This window comes from Eumetopias jubatus, unplaced genomic scaffold (genome assembly GCF_037043125.1).
Source record: "Eumetopias jubatus isolate StellerSeaLion01/CBP00866 unplaced genomic scaffold, mEumJub1_p1.0 scaffold_7, whole genome shotgun sequence".
Lineage (NCBI taxonomy): Eukaryota > Metazoa > Chordata > Mammalia > Carnivora > Otariidae > Eumetopias > Eumetopias jubatus.
This window is the reverse complement of record NW_028274813.1, coordinates 116,262,579-116,282,114: the sequence shown is the minus strand read 5'-3', so window position 1 is coordinate 116,282,114 and position 19,536 is coordinate 116,262,579. Positions and strand designations below refer to the sequence as shown.

General features: G+C 36.7%; 1 protein-coding gene across 1 annotated transcript in view; it reads right to left on the bottom strand.

Moving 5' to 3' along the window:
* Positions 1-516: 516 nt before the first annotated feature.
* NRG4 (neuregulin 4) overlaps positions 517-19,536 on the bottom strand; it is a 59,578-nt gene continuing 40,558 nt past the window's right edge. The window contains exons 2-4 of the mRNA XM_028092682.1: positions 13,627-13,773; positions 1,946-2,025; positions 517-584 (exon numbers count right to left, since the gene is read on the bottom strand). Coding sequence (XP_027948483.1) covers positions 517-584; positions 1,946-2,025; positions 13,627-13,773 — 295 coding nt within the window. The remainder of the gene's footprint in view (positions 585-1,945; positions 2,026-13,626; positions 13,774-19,536) is intronic.

The following is a 19,536-nucleotide window of genomic DNA, read 5'->3' as shown; positions in this document are numbered from 1 at the left end:
AACACTTATGAAAGAAATTGAAGAAGACACGAAAAGATGGAAAAACATTCCATGCTCATGGATCGGAAGAATAAACATTGTTAAAATGTCTATGCTACCCAGAGCAATCTGTACTTTCAACACCATCCCTATTGAAATTCAATTGGCATTTTTCAAAGTGCTAGAGGAAACAATCCTAAAATTTATATGGAACCAGAAAAGACCCTGAATCACCAAGAAATGTTGAAAAAGAAAACCAAAGCTGGGGGCATCACGTTGCCTGACTTCATGCTATATTACAAAGCTGTGATCACAAAGACAGCATGGTATTGGCACAAAAACAAACAGTTTTACGCTTTTGGCGTAAAGAATTGCAACTGATTTTATATGTTGAGTTTTATATCCTGCAACTTTACTGAGGCCATTTATTACTTCTAACAGTTTTTTAATGGAGTATTTAGGGTTTTTTAACATATAGAATCATGTCATCTGTAAACAGATAATTTAACTTATTCCTTTTTTATTGGATACCATTTTTTAAGAAACATCAGGTCTGGTTGCTCCTCTAGTACCTCCACTGTGAGAGTGAGCATCTTTACCTTGAACTGGCAAAGTAGAAGAGACAAAAATTTCAATTTTTTCCCATTGATAATGATGCTAGATGTGGAATTTTCATAAATAGCCTTTATTATGTTGAGGAAATTTCCTCTATACCTATTTTGTTCAGAGTTTTTATCATTAGTGGATGTTGAACTTTGTCAACTACTTTTTCTGCATCTATCAAGATGATCATGTGGTTTTTTTATCTTTCATTCTGTTATTGTGGTGTATCACATTGTTATGTTAAACCAACAGGTTGGTAATTTTTGACTGGATGCAAGGCAATGAATTGTATCTGTTGGGTACTGGGGTTTTTTGCCTTATTGAACATTAATCTGGGATGCAGTTATTTAGAAACAAATTGACTCAGTTCTCACTTTTAAGGTTTGTTAGGCAGCCCTGGAACAGTGCTTAATGTAGGGCTAATTATTCCCCTCTATTGGGGAAACACTCTTCTCTGTACTCTACCTAGTGCCCCATGAATAACTGGATTTTTTAGTTTTATTACTGGGAACAGATATTTTTCCCAGCCCTGTGTGAGTACTGGACTCCTCGAATCCTTTCAAGTAATTCTGTCCCTAACCTCAAATATTTTCCCACTATATCTGTACTGATTAACACTCAGCTGAATACTTGAACTGAAGATCTCTGGAATTCTCTCTGTGCAGCTATTTTGCCTAGTATTCTGTTCACCGACCATCTAGACGCAGTTTTATCTTTTCAACTCAGGGTGTCTACCAAGCTCAGCCTTGGTTCCCCCACCCTGTGCCATGTCCTATAAAGTCTTGCAAAGCAATAACCTGAGGCGACCACTGGCTCACCTCTTCTGTGCCCCATCTCTCAGGGTTCATGATCCTTTGTTTCCTGATGTCCGATGTCTTGAAAACCTGTGTATTATAACCATTCATGTATTATATCCATTTTATTTCTTTTGCTGTTTAAAGTAGAAGGTAAATTCAATCCCTGCTACTCCATCTTGGCCAGAAATAGAAGTCTTAAGATACATTTCAAACATTAATTGGTCTCCAAGTTTCCCAAATACTTGCCTATCCTTACAGGAAAAAATGCTCCTCCTCTATACATACCAGTCCACTTCAAATTACTTCTGGAGAAACTAACCCCTTACATTATATGTAACACATTATAGCTAACAACATAATTTCACATATTGAGATAACATGGTTTGCTCTGGGGGAAAAACAAGAAAGATGACTAGTGTCATGTTGCTAATAAGAAATCCATATTGATGTCAAAACCTATACAAAAATTTTCTTGGGTTTCTTTTGGTTAAATCCAAATCCCTACATGTAAAACAACAATCTCATCCAGGGCTTTAAAATGAGTGTTTTATTTTGAATTTACTTACTGTGGTGGGCACCAGTACTGCTTGTCTCTACCAGGTTTATATCATACTGGACAGAATTGGCCCTCTGAAGGTGGCCCTTCCTGACAGTAAAAAGGAAAGAAACACACAAATAAAAAGTAGGTAAGTGGAAAAGTAGAAAGAAGTTTAAACTTGAATATTGGGGAGGTTCATATTCTTCTCCAGAACTACCTGAAATTGACAAGGCTGCTTTAAAACTATGCCCCATTCTTTAACAAATCCACCAAGGAAAGTAGGTATTTACAGGGACCTCAGATGCTGATAATGTACTTAGTTCTTCTCCTTTAAAATAAGAGTGCTGTTGTTACTAATGTAATGTTTTTGTAATGTTTAAATGTTTAGTGTAATGTTTTTGCCCTTTTTATTCTTATTTTTTTAAATGTTCTTTTTCTAAGATTTTATTCATTCATTTGACAGAGAGCACAAGCAGTGTGAGAAGCAGGCAGAGGGAGAAGGAGAAACAGACTCCCCACTGAGCAAGCAGCCTGATCCCAGTACCCCAGGATCATGACCTGAGTGGAAGGCAGACTCTCAACTGACTGAGCCACCCAGGCGCCCCTGCCCTTTTTAAAGAGGTTTTTCAGTATTAGTTGTGACCTTTGTGAGGTGGGATGGGTTTACTCACTATTCTATTAATGGCATTTACAAAACTAATTTTGTATCCATCTTTTTGGTCATCTGGCCAATTAATATAGTTATAATTGTATTCAGATGATCATGACAGTTTTTTAAAAACTACTTTTACTGTTAAACAAGCTTTGGGAATGTAAACTTGCTTTAATTTTTTTCAAAATCTCAGTGCCTAGAGAATTACCTTATAATAATGAAAACGAATTCAAAACCATTTTGCAACAGCAGAATGAAATGTATCTTCTAAAACTACCCTGGTTCCTCCTCATGAAACACTATTGATTCTAGCCTAGATTTCAGCATTTGTGAGGTATCATTTTGGACATCATTTAAAGATGGCACTAATTAGTTACTAAATTTCAAAAGGCCCATAGTTAATGCAATCACAACCACTAATGGAAACAAAAACTATTATAGTAAATGGACTTGGTTTCATTCTTGAAAGCACCGCATTTCTGACAAATACAGTTCACTTGGTCAGCACATATGAGCCCAAATCTTAAGTGTAGATTCTATAAGCAATACCAACTCATTTTCAAATTAATTATGCTCTTGGCATTGTTCAGACCCATGTGTCTGCCCATATTATCATGTAAAAATTACTCTATGTTCTCATTCAAAAATGGAAAATACACAATTTCAAACATATTGCAACCCTATCTGAAAATTGTTCAAGGATGTTACTCTTTTTTTTAATTTAATTTTATTGTGTTAAGTTAGTCACCATTCAGTACATCATTAGTTTTTGATGCAGTGTTCCATGATTCATTATTTGCATATAACACCCAGTGCTCCACGCAGAACATGCCCTATTTAATACCCATCACCGGGCTAACCCATCCCCCACCCCCCTCCCCTCTAGAACCCTCAGTTTGTTTCTCAGAGTCCATAGTCTCTCATGGTTCACCTCTCCCTCCGATTTCCCCCCCTTCACTTTTCCCTTCCTTCTCCTAATGTCCTCCATGCTGTTCCTTATGTTCCACAAATAAGTGAAACCATAGGATAATGGACTTTCTCTGCTTGACTTATTTCACTTAGCATAATCTCCTCTAGGCCCATCCATGTGGATGTAAAAGTTGGGTATTCATCCTTTCTGACAGCTGAGTAATATTCTATTGTATATATGGACCACATCTTCTTTATCCATTCATCTGTTGAAGGGCATCTCGGCTCTTTCCACAGTTTCACTATTGTGGACATGGCTGTTATGAACATTGGGGTGCATATGGCCCTTCTTTTCACTACATCTGTCTTTGGGGTAAATACCCAATAGTGCACTTGCTGGGTCATAGGGTAGCTCTATTTTTAATTTTTTGAGGAACTTCCACACTGTTTTCCAAAGTGGTTGTACCAACTTGCATTCCCACCAACAATGTAAGAAGGTTCCCCTTTCTCCACAACCTAACATTTGATGTTTCTTGCCTTCTTAATTTTTGCCATTCTAACTGGTGTAAGGTGGTATCTCAGTGTGGTTTTGATTTGAATTTCCCTGATGGCTAATGATGATGAACATTTTTTCATGTGTCTGTTGGCCATTTGTATGTCATTATTTGTTTTTTGAGTGTTGAATTTGAGAAGTTCTTTATAGATCTTGGATATTAACCCTTTATCTGTAGTGTCATTTGCAAATATCCACTCCCATTCCGTGGGTTGCCTCTTTGTTTTGTTGACTGTTTCCTTCGCTGTGCAGAAGCTTTTTATCTTGAAGTCCCAAAAGTTCATTTTTGCGTTTGTTTCCCTTGCCTTTGGAGATGTGTCCTGAAAAAAGTTGCTGTGGCTGATGTCGAAGAGGATACTGCCTATGTTCTCCTCTAGGGTTTTGATGGATTCCTGTCTCACAATGAGGCTTTTCATCCATTTTGAGTTTATCTTTGTGTATGGTGTAAGAGAATGGTCCAGTTTCATTCTTCTACATGTGGCTGTCCAATTTTCCCAGCACCATTTATTGAAGAGACTTTTTTTTTTCATTGGATATGCTTTCCTCTTTTGTTGAAGATTAGTTGACCATAGAGTTATGGGTCCATTTCTGGGGTCTCTACTCTGTTCCATTGATCTACGTGTCTGATTTTGTCCCAATACCATGCTGTCTTGATGATCACAGCTTTGTAATATAGTTTGAAGCCAGGCATTGTGATGCCCCCAACTTTAGTTTTCTTTTTCAACATTCCCCTGGCAATTCAGAGTCTTTTCTGGTTCCATTCAAATTTTAGGATTGTTTGTTCCAGCTCTGTGAAAAACATTGATGGTATTTTGAGAGGGATTGCATTGAATGTGTAGATTGCTCTGGGGAGTATAGACATTGTCACAATGTTTATTCTTCCAATCCATAAGCATGGAATGTTTTTCCATCTCTTCGTGTCTTCCTCAATTTCTTTCATAAATGTTCTGTAGTTTCTAGAGTATAGATCCTTTACCTCTTTGGTTAGGTTTATTCCAAGGTATCTTACAGTTTTTGGAGCTATTGTAAATGGAATCAATTACTTAATTTCTCTTTCTACATTGTTAGTGTATAGAAATGCAACCGATTTCTGTGCATTGATTTTTGTATCCTGCCACATTGCTGAATTGCTGTATGAGTTCTAGTAATTTGGGGGTGGAGTCTTTTGGGTTTTCCACATAAAGTATCATGTCATCTGTGAAGAGAGAGTTTGATTTCTTCATTGCCAATTTGTTTTTTTTTTTTTTAAGATTTTATTTATTTGACAGAGAGACACAGCGAGAGAGGGAACACAAGCAGGGGGAGAGGGAAAGGGAGAAGCAGGCTCCCCGCCGAGCAGGGAGCCCGATGTGGGGCTCGATCCCAGGACCGCAGGATCACGACCTGAGCCAAAGGCAGATGCTCAACGACTGAGCCACCCAGGTGCCCCTCTTCATTGCCAATTTGAATGCCTTTTATTTCTTTTTGTGTCTGGTTGCTGAGGCTAGGAATTCTAGTACTATGTTGAACAATAGTGGTGACAGTGGGCATCCCTGTCACGTTCCTGACCATAAAGGAAAAGCTCTCAGTTTTTCCCCACAGAAAATGATATTCACTGTGGGCTTTTCAGAGATGGTTATTACGAAATTGAGGTATGTTCCCTCTACCCCTATACTTTGAAAAGTTTTAATCAGAAAAGGATGCTGTATTTTGTCAAATGCTTTTTATGCATCAATCTCTTCTTTTGTTACTGTGATCTATCAAGTAGATTGATTAGCGAATTGAACCACACTTGTATCCCAGGAATAAATTCCACCTGGTCGTGGTGAATAATCCTTTTAATGTATTGTTGGGTCCTATTGGCTAGGATGTTGTTGAGAATTTTGGCATCCATATTCATCAGGGATATTGGTCTGTAATTCTCCTTTTTGGTGGGGTCTTTGGTTTTGGTATCAGGGTAATCCTGGCCTCACAGAAAGTGTTTGGAAGTTTTCCTTTTATTTCTAGTTTTTGAAACAGCCTCAGTAGAACAGGTATTATTTCTTCTTTAAATGTTTGGTAGAATTCCCCTGGGAAGCCATCTAGCCCTGGGCTCTTGTTTGTTGGGAGGGCTTTGATTACTGCTTCAATTTCCTTGCTGGTTATGGGTCTGTTCAGATGGTAAATTTCTTCCTGTTTCAGTCTTGATATTTTATAAGATTCCAGGAATGCATCCATTTCTTCCAGATTGCCTAATTTGCTAGCAAATAGGTGCTGGTAATAAGTTCCAACAATTGTCTCTAAATCTTTGGTATTGGTTGTGATTTATCCCCTTTCATTCATGATTTCATTAATTTGGATCCTTTCTCTTTTGTTTCAGATAAGTCTGGCTAGAGGTTTATCGATCATATTAATTCAAAGAACCAGCTTCTAGTTTCATTCTACAGTTCTTCTTGTTTCTATTTCATTGATCTCTTCTCTAAACTTTATTGTTTCTCTTCTCCTACTGGGTTTAGGTTTTATTTGCTGTTTTCTCCAGGTCCTTTAGGTGTAAGGTTAACTTGTGCATTTGGAATTTTTCTAATTTTTTGAGAGAGGCTTGGATGGTGATGTACTGCCCTCTTAGGACCACTTTTGCAGTATCCTATAGGTTTTGAAGCAATGTATTTTCATTGTCATTGGTTTCAATGAATTGTTTAAGTTCTTTAATTTCTGGGTTGACCCATTCATCCTTTAACCGGATTCTCTTTAACCTCCAAGTGTTTGACTTCCTTCCAAATTTCTTCTTGTGATTGAATTCCAATTTCAAAGCATTGTCATCTGAAAACATGCAGGGAATAATCTCAATCTTTTGGTGTTGGTTGAGACCTGATTTTTGACCCAATATGTGATCTATTCTGGAGAAAGTTCCATGTGCACTTGAGAAGAAAGAGTGTTCTGTTGTTTTAGGATGGAATGTTCTCTACATATCTACGAAGTCCATCTGGTCCAAAGTGTCATTCAAGGCTCTTGTTTCTTTGTTGATCTTCTGCTTAATCTGTCCATTGCTGTGAGTGGAGTGTTGAGGACTCCTACTATTAATATATTATTATGTTTATTTATTTTGGTTATTAATTGTTTATATAATTGGCTGTTCCCATGTTGGGGGCATAGATATTTACAATTGTTATATCTTCTTGTTGGATAGACCCTTTAAGTATGACATACTGTCCCGCTACATCTCTTACTACAGTCTTTGGTTTAAAATCTAATTTGTCTAATATGAGAATTGCTACCCCAGCTTTCTCTTGAGGTCCATTGGCATGGTAAGTTGTTCTACATCCCTTCACTTTTAATCTGGAGGTGTCTTTAGGTTCAAAATGAGTCTCTTGTAGACAGCATATGAATGGGTCCTGATTTTTTATCCAATCTGATACCCTGTGTCTTTTGATTGGAGCATTCAGCCCATTTACATTCAGAGTAACTACTGAAAGATATGAATTTAGTGCCATTGTATTACCTGTAAAGTCACTTTTTCTGTAGATTGTCTCTGTTACTTCCTGGTCTCTGTTTCCCTTGGGGTTTTCCTTCGCTTACGGTATCCCCTTTAATATTTCTTGCAGGGCTGCCTTTGTGGTCATATTCTTTGAGTTTCTGTCTGTCCTGGAAACTCTTTCTCTCTCCTTCCATTCTGAATGACAGCCTTGCTGAATGAAGTATTCTTGGCTGCATGTTCTTCTCATTTAGTACCCTGAATATATCTTGCCAGCCCTTTCTAGCCTCTCAGGTGTCTGTGGATAGATCTAATGTTATTCTGAAGTTCCTCCTTCCATATGTAAGAAATCTCTTCCTCCTAGCTGTTCTCAGGATAGCTTCTTTGGCTCTAAAGATTTGCAAGCTTCACTATTATATGTCAGGGTGTGGATCTATTTTTATTGATTTGGGGAGGAGTCCTCTCTGCCTCTTGGATGTGAATGCTTGTTTCCTTCCCCAGATTATGGACGTTCTTAGCTATGATTTGCTCAAATATACCTTCTAGCACTCTCTCTACCCTTTTCAATGTATCTTTAAATTCTCTATGCCTCTCTTTGGTGTTATGAGTTGTTTTTCTCTCTTTTCTTCAATTTCCTTCCTTTCCATCAGCCTGTCTTCTAGATCACTTATTCTCTCTTCCACCTCATTGACCCGAGCTGTTAGAATATCTAATTTAGACTGCATCTCATTCATAGCATTTTTAAGTTTGGCCTTATTAGATCTCATTTCCGGCCTTAGAGATTCTATATTGTCACTTATGCTTTTTTCAAGCCTAGCTATTAACTTTATGATTGCTATCTTGAATTCTATCTCTGACATCTTACTTATATGCATATCGATTAGCTCTGTGGCAGAGAACACTCCCTCGGGTTCTTTTTTTTTTCCCCATGAGTTCCTCCTTCTAGTCATTCTGGTCAGAGATCGCTGGTTGGGCAAATGAACAGAGTCCAAAATATCAACTATGACCCAACCAAGATGCACCATAGAAAAATCTGGAGTGGTCAGTAACCACCACAGAAAAACAAAGCAAGCCAAAATGAAACACAAAAATAAAATTAAAATATTTTAAAATGGGGGAAGGAGAAGAGAGAATATTCTCGCAGTGTGGACAAAGCAGGGTACTCCTAGGTGAATTTTGTCTGTGTGTTAGAAGACACTACATCCCCAAATTGCAAGGAAAATAGAACTTATAGAGTGAAAAAAGTACTAAAATGAAGCATATATCTATAACATGTAGAAGTGAAAAAATGTAAGTTAAAAAGCGACTATGAAATATAAGTTGGTATAATAAGCATCTAGTTGAAATGGGAAGATGGTAAAAAGAAAAAAAGGAGAAAAAGTGTAAGAAAAAGAAGAAAGAAAAGGAGAATTTTATCCAAAAAATAAATGAGTCATGAAGCAGCACCTGGAGCTCAATATACTATTTTCCCCTGGCATTGGAATTTTACAGATTTGTGGGTTCCATAGGCTCGTCGTCCACTTGTTCTTCCAGTCTGTCTTCTGGGAGAGGGGCCTGCCATGCTGTTTCTCAGGTATCCCTGCCTGGGCAGAGTTGTCCCAGCCCCTGTCAGGGGGACGGGCTCAGTGCAAACTGGTCCTCTGTGTGGCTTTTGTTATCTGGAGGTTTTCCAAGCCTCTTCAAAAGGATCGGAGCAAAAATGGCTGTGCCCAGACCTCTGGCCCAGAGCAGGAAGATCACAGTCTGCCCTCTTTAATAAACTCTCCAGGACAAATGGTCTCCACTTCTGTATGCACCAAAAACCACAGTCTCCACTTCTGTATGCACCAAAAACCAAGAACCCTTTTGACTCTAAAACCAAAAGTGGCCGTGGGCTCATGCACGCACCCAAAGCTCCTGGATCATGTCTGGGTGCCACCCTAATGTCCTTTCCAGGCCACTATCGCCCTGCAAGCTTTTGCCTAGTCGCAGGCACAGCTGTTTCACCTCTCCTAGGGGATGGTAAACGGTCCCCAGTTTCCGGTCCTTTTCAGGCTGCCCAGGAAAAGAGCGATTTACTGACTGGCCCAGCTCGCGGTTTATAGTGACCTGAGCTGAGAGTCTCCTCATGTGCTCGCTGACCATAAGCTGCTTCCCGGCTTCACTGCTTGGGTACTCTCTGGTTCAGGCACTGAGTTCACTCTGTGACTCCTCAGATCCAGAGACCATAATTCCCCACTTAGAATTCTGTCTTTTCATTTCCAGAGCCCCTTTCAGAGAGGGATGTCTCTCACTAGAGCAGATTTCTAAGGGTTCCGATTTTGCACTCCAGTGTTATATCACTTTCCAGGAGCCAGCTTATGGAGGCTCCCTCCCCTTTCTGTTTATCTTTCTGATACCTCCCCACAGATTCATGACTCCATATGTCCTACCTTGCAAAAAGCAGTCACTTTTCTGCTTGTAAAGTTCCAGATATATACTCTTATATCTCAGGCTGATTTCATGGGTGTTCAAAATGGTTTGATAGATATCCAGCTAAATTCAGGGGACCAGTTGAAACGGGGTCCCCTACTCCTCCGCCATCTTGCCTCCCTCTTTACTTCCTTCTTTTGTGTGTTCTGATTTATAGTGCCTCTTTTCTTTTCTGTTTGGTAATCTTTTTACACTGTGAGATACTTTTCTAGATACAGAATGAAAGTGGGTTCTTTAAGCATTAATTCACATGTGTTTCTGTCAACCACCTGGGAGCACTACAAACCTAGACTATTTTACATTCTCAGCACCCAAACCCCCCAAACCCACATTCATACTGCAAATTCATGATGCAAACCCATATGATATCTGTGACTGCAGATTCCTTTTGCCCTTTCATTCATTACCACTTCTCCTTATGTATTCTTTTCCTTCTCTTATCTATACTTTCTACCAAACAGGTATTGCTTAGCCTACTATAGGGTACTTCACACTAGAAATATTGCCAAATTCTGGCTCAAGCCCACAGGGCTACTGTGACTTAGAAGGTCTCCTCTGAAACTTTGTTGCTTAGTGGCATTGAACACCTTTCTCCACAACTCAGTGGTTAGCATAGGACTTTCAGTTTTGGACTACTACAGCAATATTAAAGTTCTATGGATTAAAAAAAAATCACTCTACAATTCCCAGTAGGAGAATATTAGATTTCCTAATAAATCCTTTGCTTATTATGTAAGATATGTATTTTAGCTCTCCATCTTACAGGCATATGGTAGCAAATTGCATTTCCTAACACCCCTTGCAACTGAGTAAGACTACGCAACTCATTCTGGTCAGATAGATCAATACAAGTATGACAGCCTTCAAAGCTTCTTTCCCCTCTAGCACAGGCAACATCATTCAAGATAGTGGCTGTTCCATTAGCTTGAGACTTGAAGTAACTATGAGTAGCAAAGCTCTGACTGCCAAATTATAATATTTATATACTATGAATGGGAATGGGTCTTATATTATTAAGCCACTAAATTGTGAGGGTTGATAATTACAGTAGCCAAACCTAGTCTATCCTGACTGATGTTACAAAAACTATTTATTATCCAACCAGTAACAGATAAAATACTATCTTTCTAATTTGACACTAGAGTGAATAATGAGGGAATTAGTCAGTTGGTCTTTTCCTTAGCATATTAGACAAAATATTTAGAGGGATAGAAAAAATATATAAATCATTATTCAGCTTTTTCCCCAAACATTATTTAAAGTCAGAGTAAACCTAATTCCAAACATGAGTGTTCTAGTTATTTACTAGTGCACAATAAATCGAACCAACTCAGTGGATTAAAACAATTTCTTTCTCATGGTTCTGTGGGTTGACAGCTGGGCATTTTTTGGTTGGGGTCTTTGCTTGCAGTCAACTGACAGGTAGGTCTGCAATCTACTAAAGGTTCAACTGAGTTGATTGTCTGAGATAGCTCATTCAAACTGCTGGTGGTTGACATTGGCTGTTGTCTGGGAGCTCAGCTGAGTCTGGTTCTTCGTGGTGTTTAGGCTTCTCACAACATGGTAACTGATTCTCAAAGAGCATCACAAATATGAGTGGCAGGAGGTGGAAGATACCAGACCATTTAAAGACTGGAACAGCATCATTTCCACAATATTCTTGATCAAAGCAGACCTAATATCTGCCCAGATTCAAGGATTCAGACATAAACTACCTCTTGATATAAGAGTGGCAAGGTCACAAGGCAGAGGTGTATGTGGGAATGAGAGATACTGTAGCTATCTTTGGGAAATACAATCTGATACAATGGGTTTCTATTTAATTTTTTTATCTGAAGTAGTCAAATGCTAAAATTATGAAAGATAAAACATGAGATTACTTAAATGATATATTTTGGAATAAAATATATAATTACCACATATTTTAAAAGCACAATCTCTCTCCAATTTAATTACTCTATGGTAAAAGTAATTCAGAAATAAGGACTTTATGAAATACAATTTTACATATATATTCCTTTTCCTAGACTATAAACTTCTCAAGCCCTCTTTTATTATTACCCTCAGCTCCATTTTCATAAGTATCTATGAGAGCATACAGGGTGCATTTAATAAATAGTGATAAAAGTTATACCAGGTAACTCCTAAACTTAATAAATTCTATATTCACTTATTTTCACAAAATTTCAGAAAAAGTTGAAGACCAAAACTAGTAAGTGAAAGTAATCTCCTGTATATTGCTTTGCTTCATATGAAAAATTTTTCCATTTGTCTTTCTTATGAGTTACAAGGAGACCCAAATTAACTGCCTCCTTATTTGCCTCTCTCCAAGTTGATTTAAATCTCATTGAAGTTAGCAAACATGTCTATCTTATCTTGTTCACTACTGTATTCTTTATGTTTAGCACAATGCCTAGCACATAGTAGGCACTAAATAAAGAACTGACCTTATATATTAACCATAGGTCTTAAATTTATATTTACAGTGTTATATAAGTTGTTTCCTTTCTTTCACATTCAAAATTAACTTTAAATACACTTAGCCCTGGGATGCCTTGGTGGCGCAGTCAGTTAAGAATCTGACTCTTGACTTTGGTTCAGGTTATGATCTCAGGGTTGTGAGATCGAGCCCAGCATCAGGCTCCGTGCTGAGTGCAGAGCCTGCTTAGGATTCTCTTCCCGCTCCCCTTATCCCTCCCCCCCCATTGCACTCTCTTTCTCAAAAAAATAATAAAATAGATAGGTAGATAGGTAGGTATGTAGGTAGATAGATAGATAGATGATAGACAGACCCAGCCCTAATATTTAGGTATTTTGGCATGATCACTTCAGTAAATGTGGCTCTACCTAACTAGTTTACAGGAGTCAATGTTTGATGACAGTAACAAAGAACAAATAGAGATTATTTAAGACCATTTCAAAAATGACTTATTGGGGAGCCTGGGTGGCTCAGTCATTAAGTGTCTGCCTTTGGCTCAGGTCATGATCCCAGGGTCCTGGGATTGAGCCCCGCGTCAGGTCCCCTGCTCAGTGGGAAGCCTGCTTCTCTCTCTCCCACTCCCCCTGCTTGTGTTCCCTCTCTCGCTGTGTCTCGCTCTGTCAAATAAATAAATAAAATCTTTTTAAAAAATTAATTAGTAATTTAGTAACAATAGCTGTATTAGAGAGGTAACTTTATTTTTTTTCTTTTTTTAAATTCTTTATTTAAATTCAATTTAGTTAACACACATGATATCATTAGTTTCAGGGGTAGAATTTAGTGATTCCTAAGTTGCATATAACACCCACGGCTCATTACATCAAGTGCCCTCCTTAATGCCCATCACCCAATTACCCCTTACTCCCACCAACCTCCTCTCCAACGACCCTGAGTTTATTTCCTAGAATGAAGTGTCTCCTATGATTTGCTGCCTTCTCTATTTTCATCCTAATTTCTTTTTTCTTCCCTTCCCCTATGTTCATCTGTTTTGTTTCTTAAATTCAATATATGAGTGAAATCATATGGTGTTTGTCTTTCTCTGACTGACTTATTTCACGTAGCATAATACCCTCTAGTTCCATCAAAATCATTACAAATGGCAAGATTTCATTCTTTTTGAGATAACTTTGAATGGAAAACACTATCTGCAAAAATATCTAGATCTAAAGGACCTAGTAATTATTTAATAGAATAACTACCTTTTTTTCCCAAAAGTTTGTTTCTATTTTGGTTACCTGAAAAGGAAGTAGAGGGCTCCAATGATAAGAGTTCCTAGAAGAGTCAATGCCACAAAAGCTGCAAACAGGTCACTTTTAGTTTGGATGCTGGAGCTTGGGAGAAAAACTTCTTCACAACGAGCTCCTGTATAATTTTCAATGCATCTACAGAATAAAATTTTAGATAAAGAATTGCATTCTTTGTCTTATTAACTAATATAGAAAGCAAAAGGTTTCCAGCTGGTATGAAGATAAAATACTAATTTTCCAGGTTTTGAACATAGAATAGGCATGGTTTCCTATAATGTTCACAGAGTTACAGTTATAATAAAGGAAATTAGCATATGTAATCTAATCTTTGTAATCTTCCTTTTACAATTTTCTAATTGCTTAGAAACTCCAGAGAAATTCTAGAATATTTGGTCCTTTTATCTTCTGGATTTTCAATGATGTAATTATCCACACTTAAATTTATCTGAAATTTACTTTGTTATATCTGGTATAGATGTGGGTTTAAATGTATTTTTATTCAATATCGCTGGTTATTCTAACACCATTTATTAAATAATTCTCTTTCCTACTGTTTAATAGTGCCTCCTTTAACATATGTCCAATTTGTATAAGTAACATTTCTTTCTATTCTTCCATATCTACACATATAATCTTCTACCCCACTGCTTCCATATTGTTGCTTTATAATATATTTTAATATCTGGTAGTTCTCTTTCCTATTACTTTCCTTTTCTAGAATATTTTTTGGTATTTTCATTTGCCAACCAAATATTTTATGGCAATTTTTTTTTAATGTAAGCTCTATAACCAAATGTGCGGCTTGAACTCACAACTCTGAGATCAATAGTCACATGCTCCACTGACTGAGCCAGTCAGGTGCCCCTGCTAACCAAATGTTTTAAAGGCAATTACTTTCAACTCCGTAAAACTATATGGAAAAGGACCATATCTTTGATAAGACAAATCAGTTCCCTTTTCCTAGTTAATATGTTCAAAGAATTATAAAACATAGAGATTGATATGGATTAATGAGAATGACACTGTTTGGGATCAGATCAATTTCATTATTCTGTAGTTTCTGTTAAAATAAAGAATAGTATTTTAATATACACCAATGTTTATTAAACCCAATAAGTTATGGAGTAAACTACACTTAGCAATACTTTAGTATAAAAAAGTATATGTCTGTATGCATGTGTGTGTGTATATATATATGTATTTTTCTTCTTCATGCTGGTATTACCACAGTTAGAAATGTTGATTTATCTCCTTTTCTCCACTTCAGTGAACTAATTACTAAATAATGTGATAAGCTAAAAAGCAATATACATATAAAGGAGAGAATAAAACACCAAGATACAGCACAAAATATATCAATTTTACTTAAATCTACATATCAAACATGTTTTATGAACCCCAAGCCTTACCCACTGTGAGGTAGTAGTGTTATTGTTATAGGGTATCAGTTTGAGCAAAAAAGCAGTCTCATTCTCTCAAACTACTGTAAAGATGGAGTTGAGACACAGAAAGGAAAGGTTAGGATAGAACATGAGTGGCAAACTGAAATGAAAGTAAAAATATTTTGGGAAAACACAAATTACCTAAATAGAAAATACTTATTTTTCCATAAACTAAGTCAAATAAATAAGTGTGAGAAGAACAAAATTTAATTGAAAATAACTTTTCTCCTACAGCCCCACATTCCACTTCTCAAAAGGGGAATCCACAAAGGGGAATACATACACACACACACACACACACACACACACACACACACACACACACACCTGGAAAGTCAACATAGAAACTGCCATAAGTACAATTGAACTTCAAGGAGAAGATGCAAAGTAGCCAATGGACCTAACTATAAATGTTTTACCTGGACAGTAAATACTTTGAGTTGGAAGGAGTCAAGGGAATGGTATAAATATAAACTTAGTAGTCAAATCAGCTTGTAAGCAAACAAAAAAAGGAATATAAAGGAAACCAACACTAGAATGTCATTTTGTTATCTTACAGCAGGGCAAAGCAAATACATACTCTTGTGGGAAAGTAAAAACATGATGCTATCTTTAAATAATGTCAAGGAAAAACAACTCTCACTTTTTAACTAGTTAAATCAGAATTTAGAGAAAAGCAAAGAGAAATTTAAATATTATGTTAAAGAAGTAGGAATGTTGACTTAAAAATTAATTTAAAATACTTAGATATTTATCATGCAAAAAAGTGAACAGCCCACCAATGATCCAACTTTCTTTTTTAAGATTTAAAAAAAAAATTTTAAGTGATCTCTACACCCTCGTGAGGCTCAAACTCACAACCCCGAGTTGCTCTTCCAACTGAGCCAGCCAGGCACCTCTGGATTCTACTTTTAAAGCTTGAGCTCATTTATGAAAATGTTACAACCTCAGTTATAACATAAATATCAAATTTCAGGCCAACACAGTTAATCAATAACTTTATGGATAAATAGGGAGAATTAAGATCAGACAGGCAACTGGTATTACTAGTTGAAGCAAAATGAAAGGTAAGGTGTTGCACCAGCATTTTACAAGTAACAAAGTAGCCCTCAATCTTTATGCAACTGTCTTGCTAAATTATTTCTAGACCTCACTTCTGCACAGACCACCAAGTAGCAAAGAGTTGTGACACCTGATGAGGTGAACACCAAGCACTAAGGATCATGTACATTCTCCTGGAATTGAAAGATGAATGCTGGAATAGACATAAATGCTCACCTAGGTGAGAAATTCCCAAACTCAGAATACAAGCCATATATATTGGTTTTCTGGCTGAATACCACCAATAATCTGTCCCTAACCACAGACGCTATGTTCAGTACACTGGACATGAAATAAATTCATTAGCTTCTACGGCATTTAAGGTAAGTTTTTACACATTTGAGACCTTTACCATGATAAAAGAACCAAGTTTCTAATCATGTAAACAAATACAGTGCATTTAGCTTCAAGAAAGAGTAGGGGCACCTGGTGGCTCAGTCAGTTAAGTGACTGCCTTCGGCTCAGGTCATGATCCCAGGGTCCTGGGATCCAGCCCTGCATCAGGCTCCCTGCTCTGTGGGGGGTCTGCTTCTCCCTCTCCCTCTGCCTGCAGCTCCCCCTGCTTGTGCTCTCTCTCTCTCTCTCTGTCAAACAAATAAATAAAATCGGAAGGAAGGAAGGAAGGAAGGAAGGAAAGAAGGGTATTCAACTGTGAAGTAGAAAAAACGGATTTCTTTTTTTTTATAATTTTTTATTGTTATGTTAATCACCATACATTACATCATTAGTTTTTGATGTGTTCCATGATTCATTGTTTGTGCATCACACCCAGTGCTCCACGCAGAATGTGCCCTCTTTAATACCCATCCCCAGGCTAACCCATCCCCCCACCCCCCTCCCCTCTAGAACCCTCAGTTTGTTTTTCGAAAAAACTGATTTCTTGACCCCACACTTGTACTTGTTGGCTGTCTGCCCTTGGGCAAGTCACTTAAACTCTCTAAGACTCTGTAAAATAAAAATAACAACACCTGCTTTAGCTATTTCATAGGGTTATTATCAGAATCAAACAATGTCTAAAAGTGCTCTGAATGGTGAAACACACTACACCAGTGAAACTGAAATTAGTGACTTTATAAAGGCCATGTTTACATCCCATATTGGACTACAGAGAATATGATGCCTAAGAAAAATTATAACCAGAAAAGACTAAGAGCATGGCGACTAATAAATGTTTATGTTTATGTTTATTATTATATTTCTCAGAAACAAGTTTATATTATAGAATAGTTCACTAACCAAATAGAGGCTCAATGTCAACATCACTTTACTTGGAATAATCTATTCTGGAAAGTAGAAGTACAATATTTGCATATGCCAAAATTGACTTACACTTAACCAATCCTCTGTAGTAATCAAAGTTCAATCTGAAACCCATGAAAATGGTAAAAAAAAAAACAAAAATAAAATAAAACTGAGTGTTCAAGAAACATGAACTGATAACATGAGCTTGGATCTCTTTAGTAGTCTAGGACATGTAACAATACACAAACATGCCAACATCCTACAAAGCTCCTACAAGATTTTTAGAAGAAAGAACTGTTAAAGGAAGACTGATTCATGACCCTTCCCTCTTTTATTAGCTAGTCCTATAACTGTAACTTCACTAAGCATTTACTAGATTCTTAACACTACCTACAAATACTTAGCTAATATTCAATCCTGCAAAAATTGCATTTTATGTCATATTTATATGATTATTAGCCCCATAAAATACCAATAATTACTATATTTCAAATGTGTAAGTATAATCTAAGTTAAAAGCAAAATCTATTAGATTCTTTCAAGACTGACTTTAACCACATAATTCATATGCTGAAATGGACTACAGATTATATCTGAATATAAATGGATAAAACATTGCACAAAGAATAATTCACATTTTTTATTTTGTAGAGTATTATTGTAGTTTTATTGTGAAAAGCTATTTTTTTAGCTTAAGTAAACCATTGAAAATTTGAAACATTATATTCACTGAAACAAGCTAAAGCACAATGAATAAAGGAAGCGTGTGAACAAATAGTGAGATTATAAACTACAGCTGGAAAGACTGATGCTCTTAAATCACCGGACACTCAACTAAACCACAGTTTTAAATGGATAGTATTCATGCTGGGATCTTACCTTCCCAGGCTTCAGGTCTCAACAACCTTCTAATGCAGGGAAAAATCTCATGCCCCAACTTGGAATAAGACAAAGAGAAGCCAGCATCAGTTCACTTCCTGACAAAAAAAGTTAAGTATTAGAGCTGGGCAAAAGTCACAGTTGTCACTTTGCATGGTCTTCCTATGTTAAAAGTAAAATCTTACTGATGAGAAACTGGGATATTTTTCAGCCGCATTCCAATGGAAATGGTGGATGATAAAGACACTAAAAGAGTAGTGAAAATTCAGAAGCAAATGCATAATCTGATATAACTTTATTATGCAACAAATAAGAAAATGAAGGAGCTTTAAAGAAGGATATATGTTGTCTTTCATTGGCACTCTGCTTCCTAGAACAGCAATAAGCTAACCCAAGTTAATTCTGAAGAGTGTTTTCTACTCTTGGACAAATGACACAAATCAGTAAGACAAACTCAGACGACAAGCAGACCTAAGAGAGAAGGAATGTTTCCACTGTTTCATAACCATATCCCACCATGTTTGATAAGCATAGAGTCTGCTCTGAAAAAATGTGAAGTTTCAGGATTTATCCTCTTATAACTTTTCGTGTAAGCATGGTAAAGTCAAGAAAGATGTATCAATTGTTTCTGTGGAGAATACTAATGAACAATCTTTATCAGAAGTAAGGTTATTACTATGAAAAGTGCTAACAAAATGCATAGCTAAAAAGAGCAGTTGTTTTATGCATTTGCAAATGCTCTTCTATTATAAGCTTCAAAGATGTTATTTCCTCTTTGTAACAATGTTCTAAAGATTAGTCTAAATTCTGCTGTTTAACAAAGTATATGGCCAAAAGTCAAAGTAAAGAGGACTTTGTTGTGATTAATATCACAGTAGCATTTGAACTTTTTTTCTTTGAACCACAACCCTCCAGTAAATTTAGAGATGAAAAGACAGAAGTCTTATTTATAAAGAGTGCCAAGACTCACCCTATCTTATAACCAAATGACCTTAAAAAAATTTTAAAAATTTTCTGTGGTTAATAAAATGACTCATAAAATCCAGACAATTCCTTTTGGTAACTGAGTTTAATAAAACATATAGTGAGGCCCAGCAAAACTGCTGACAGACACAAATAAAATATATAATTAAATGAGGCAACATGCCAAATGAAGAAGCACGATAAATGTTGGTTTTCTTGCGTTTTCCAATTGTAAGTAATCATCAAACTTCAATCATTTTACTTTTGAATA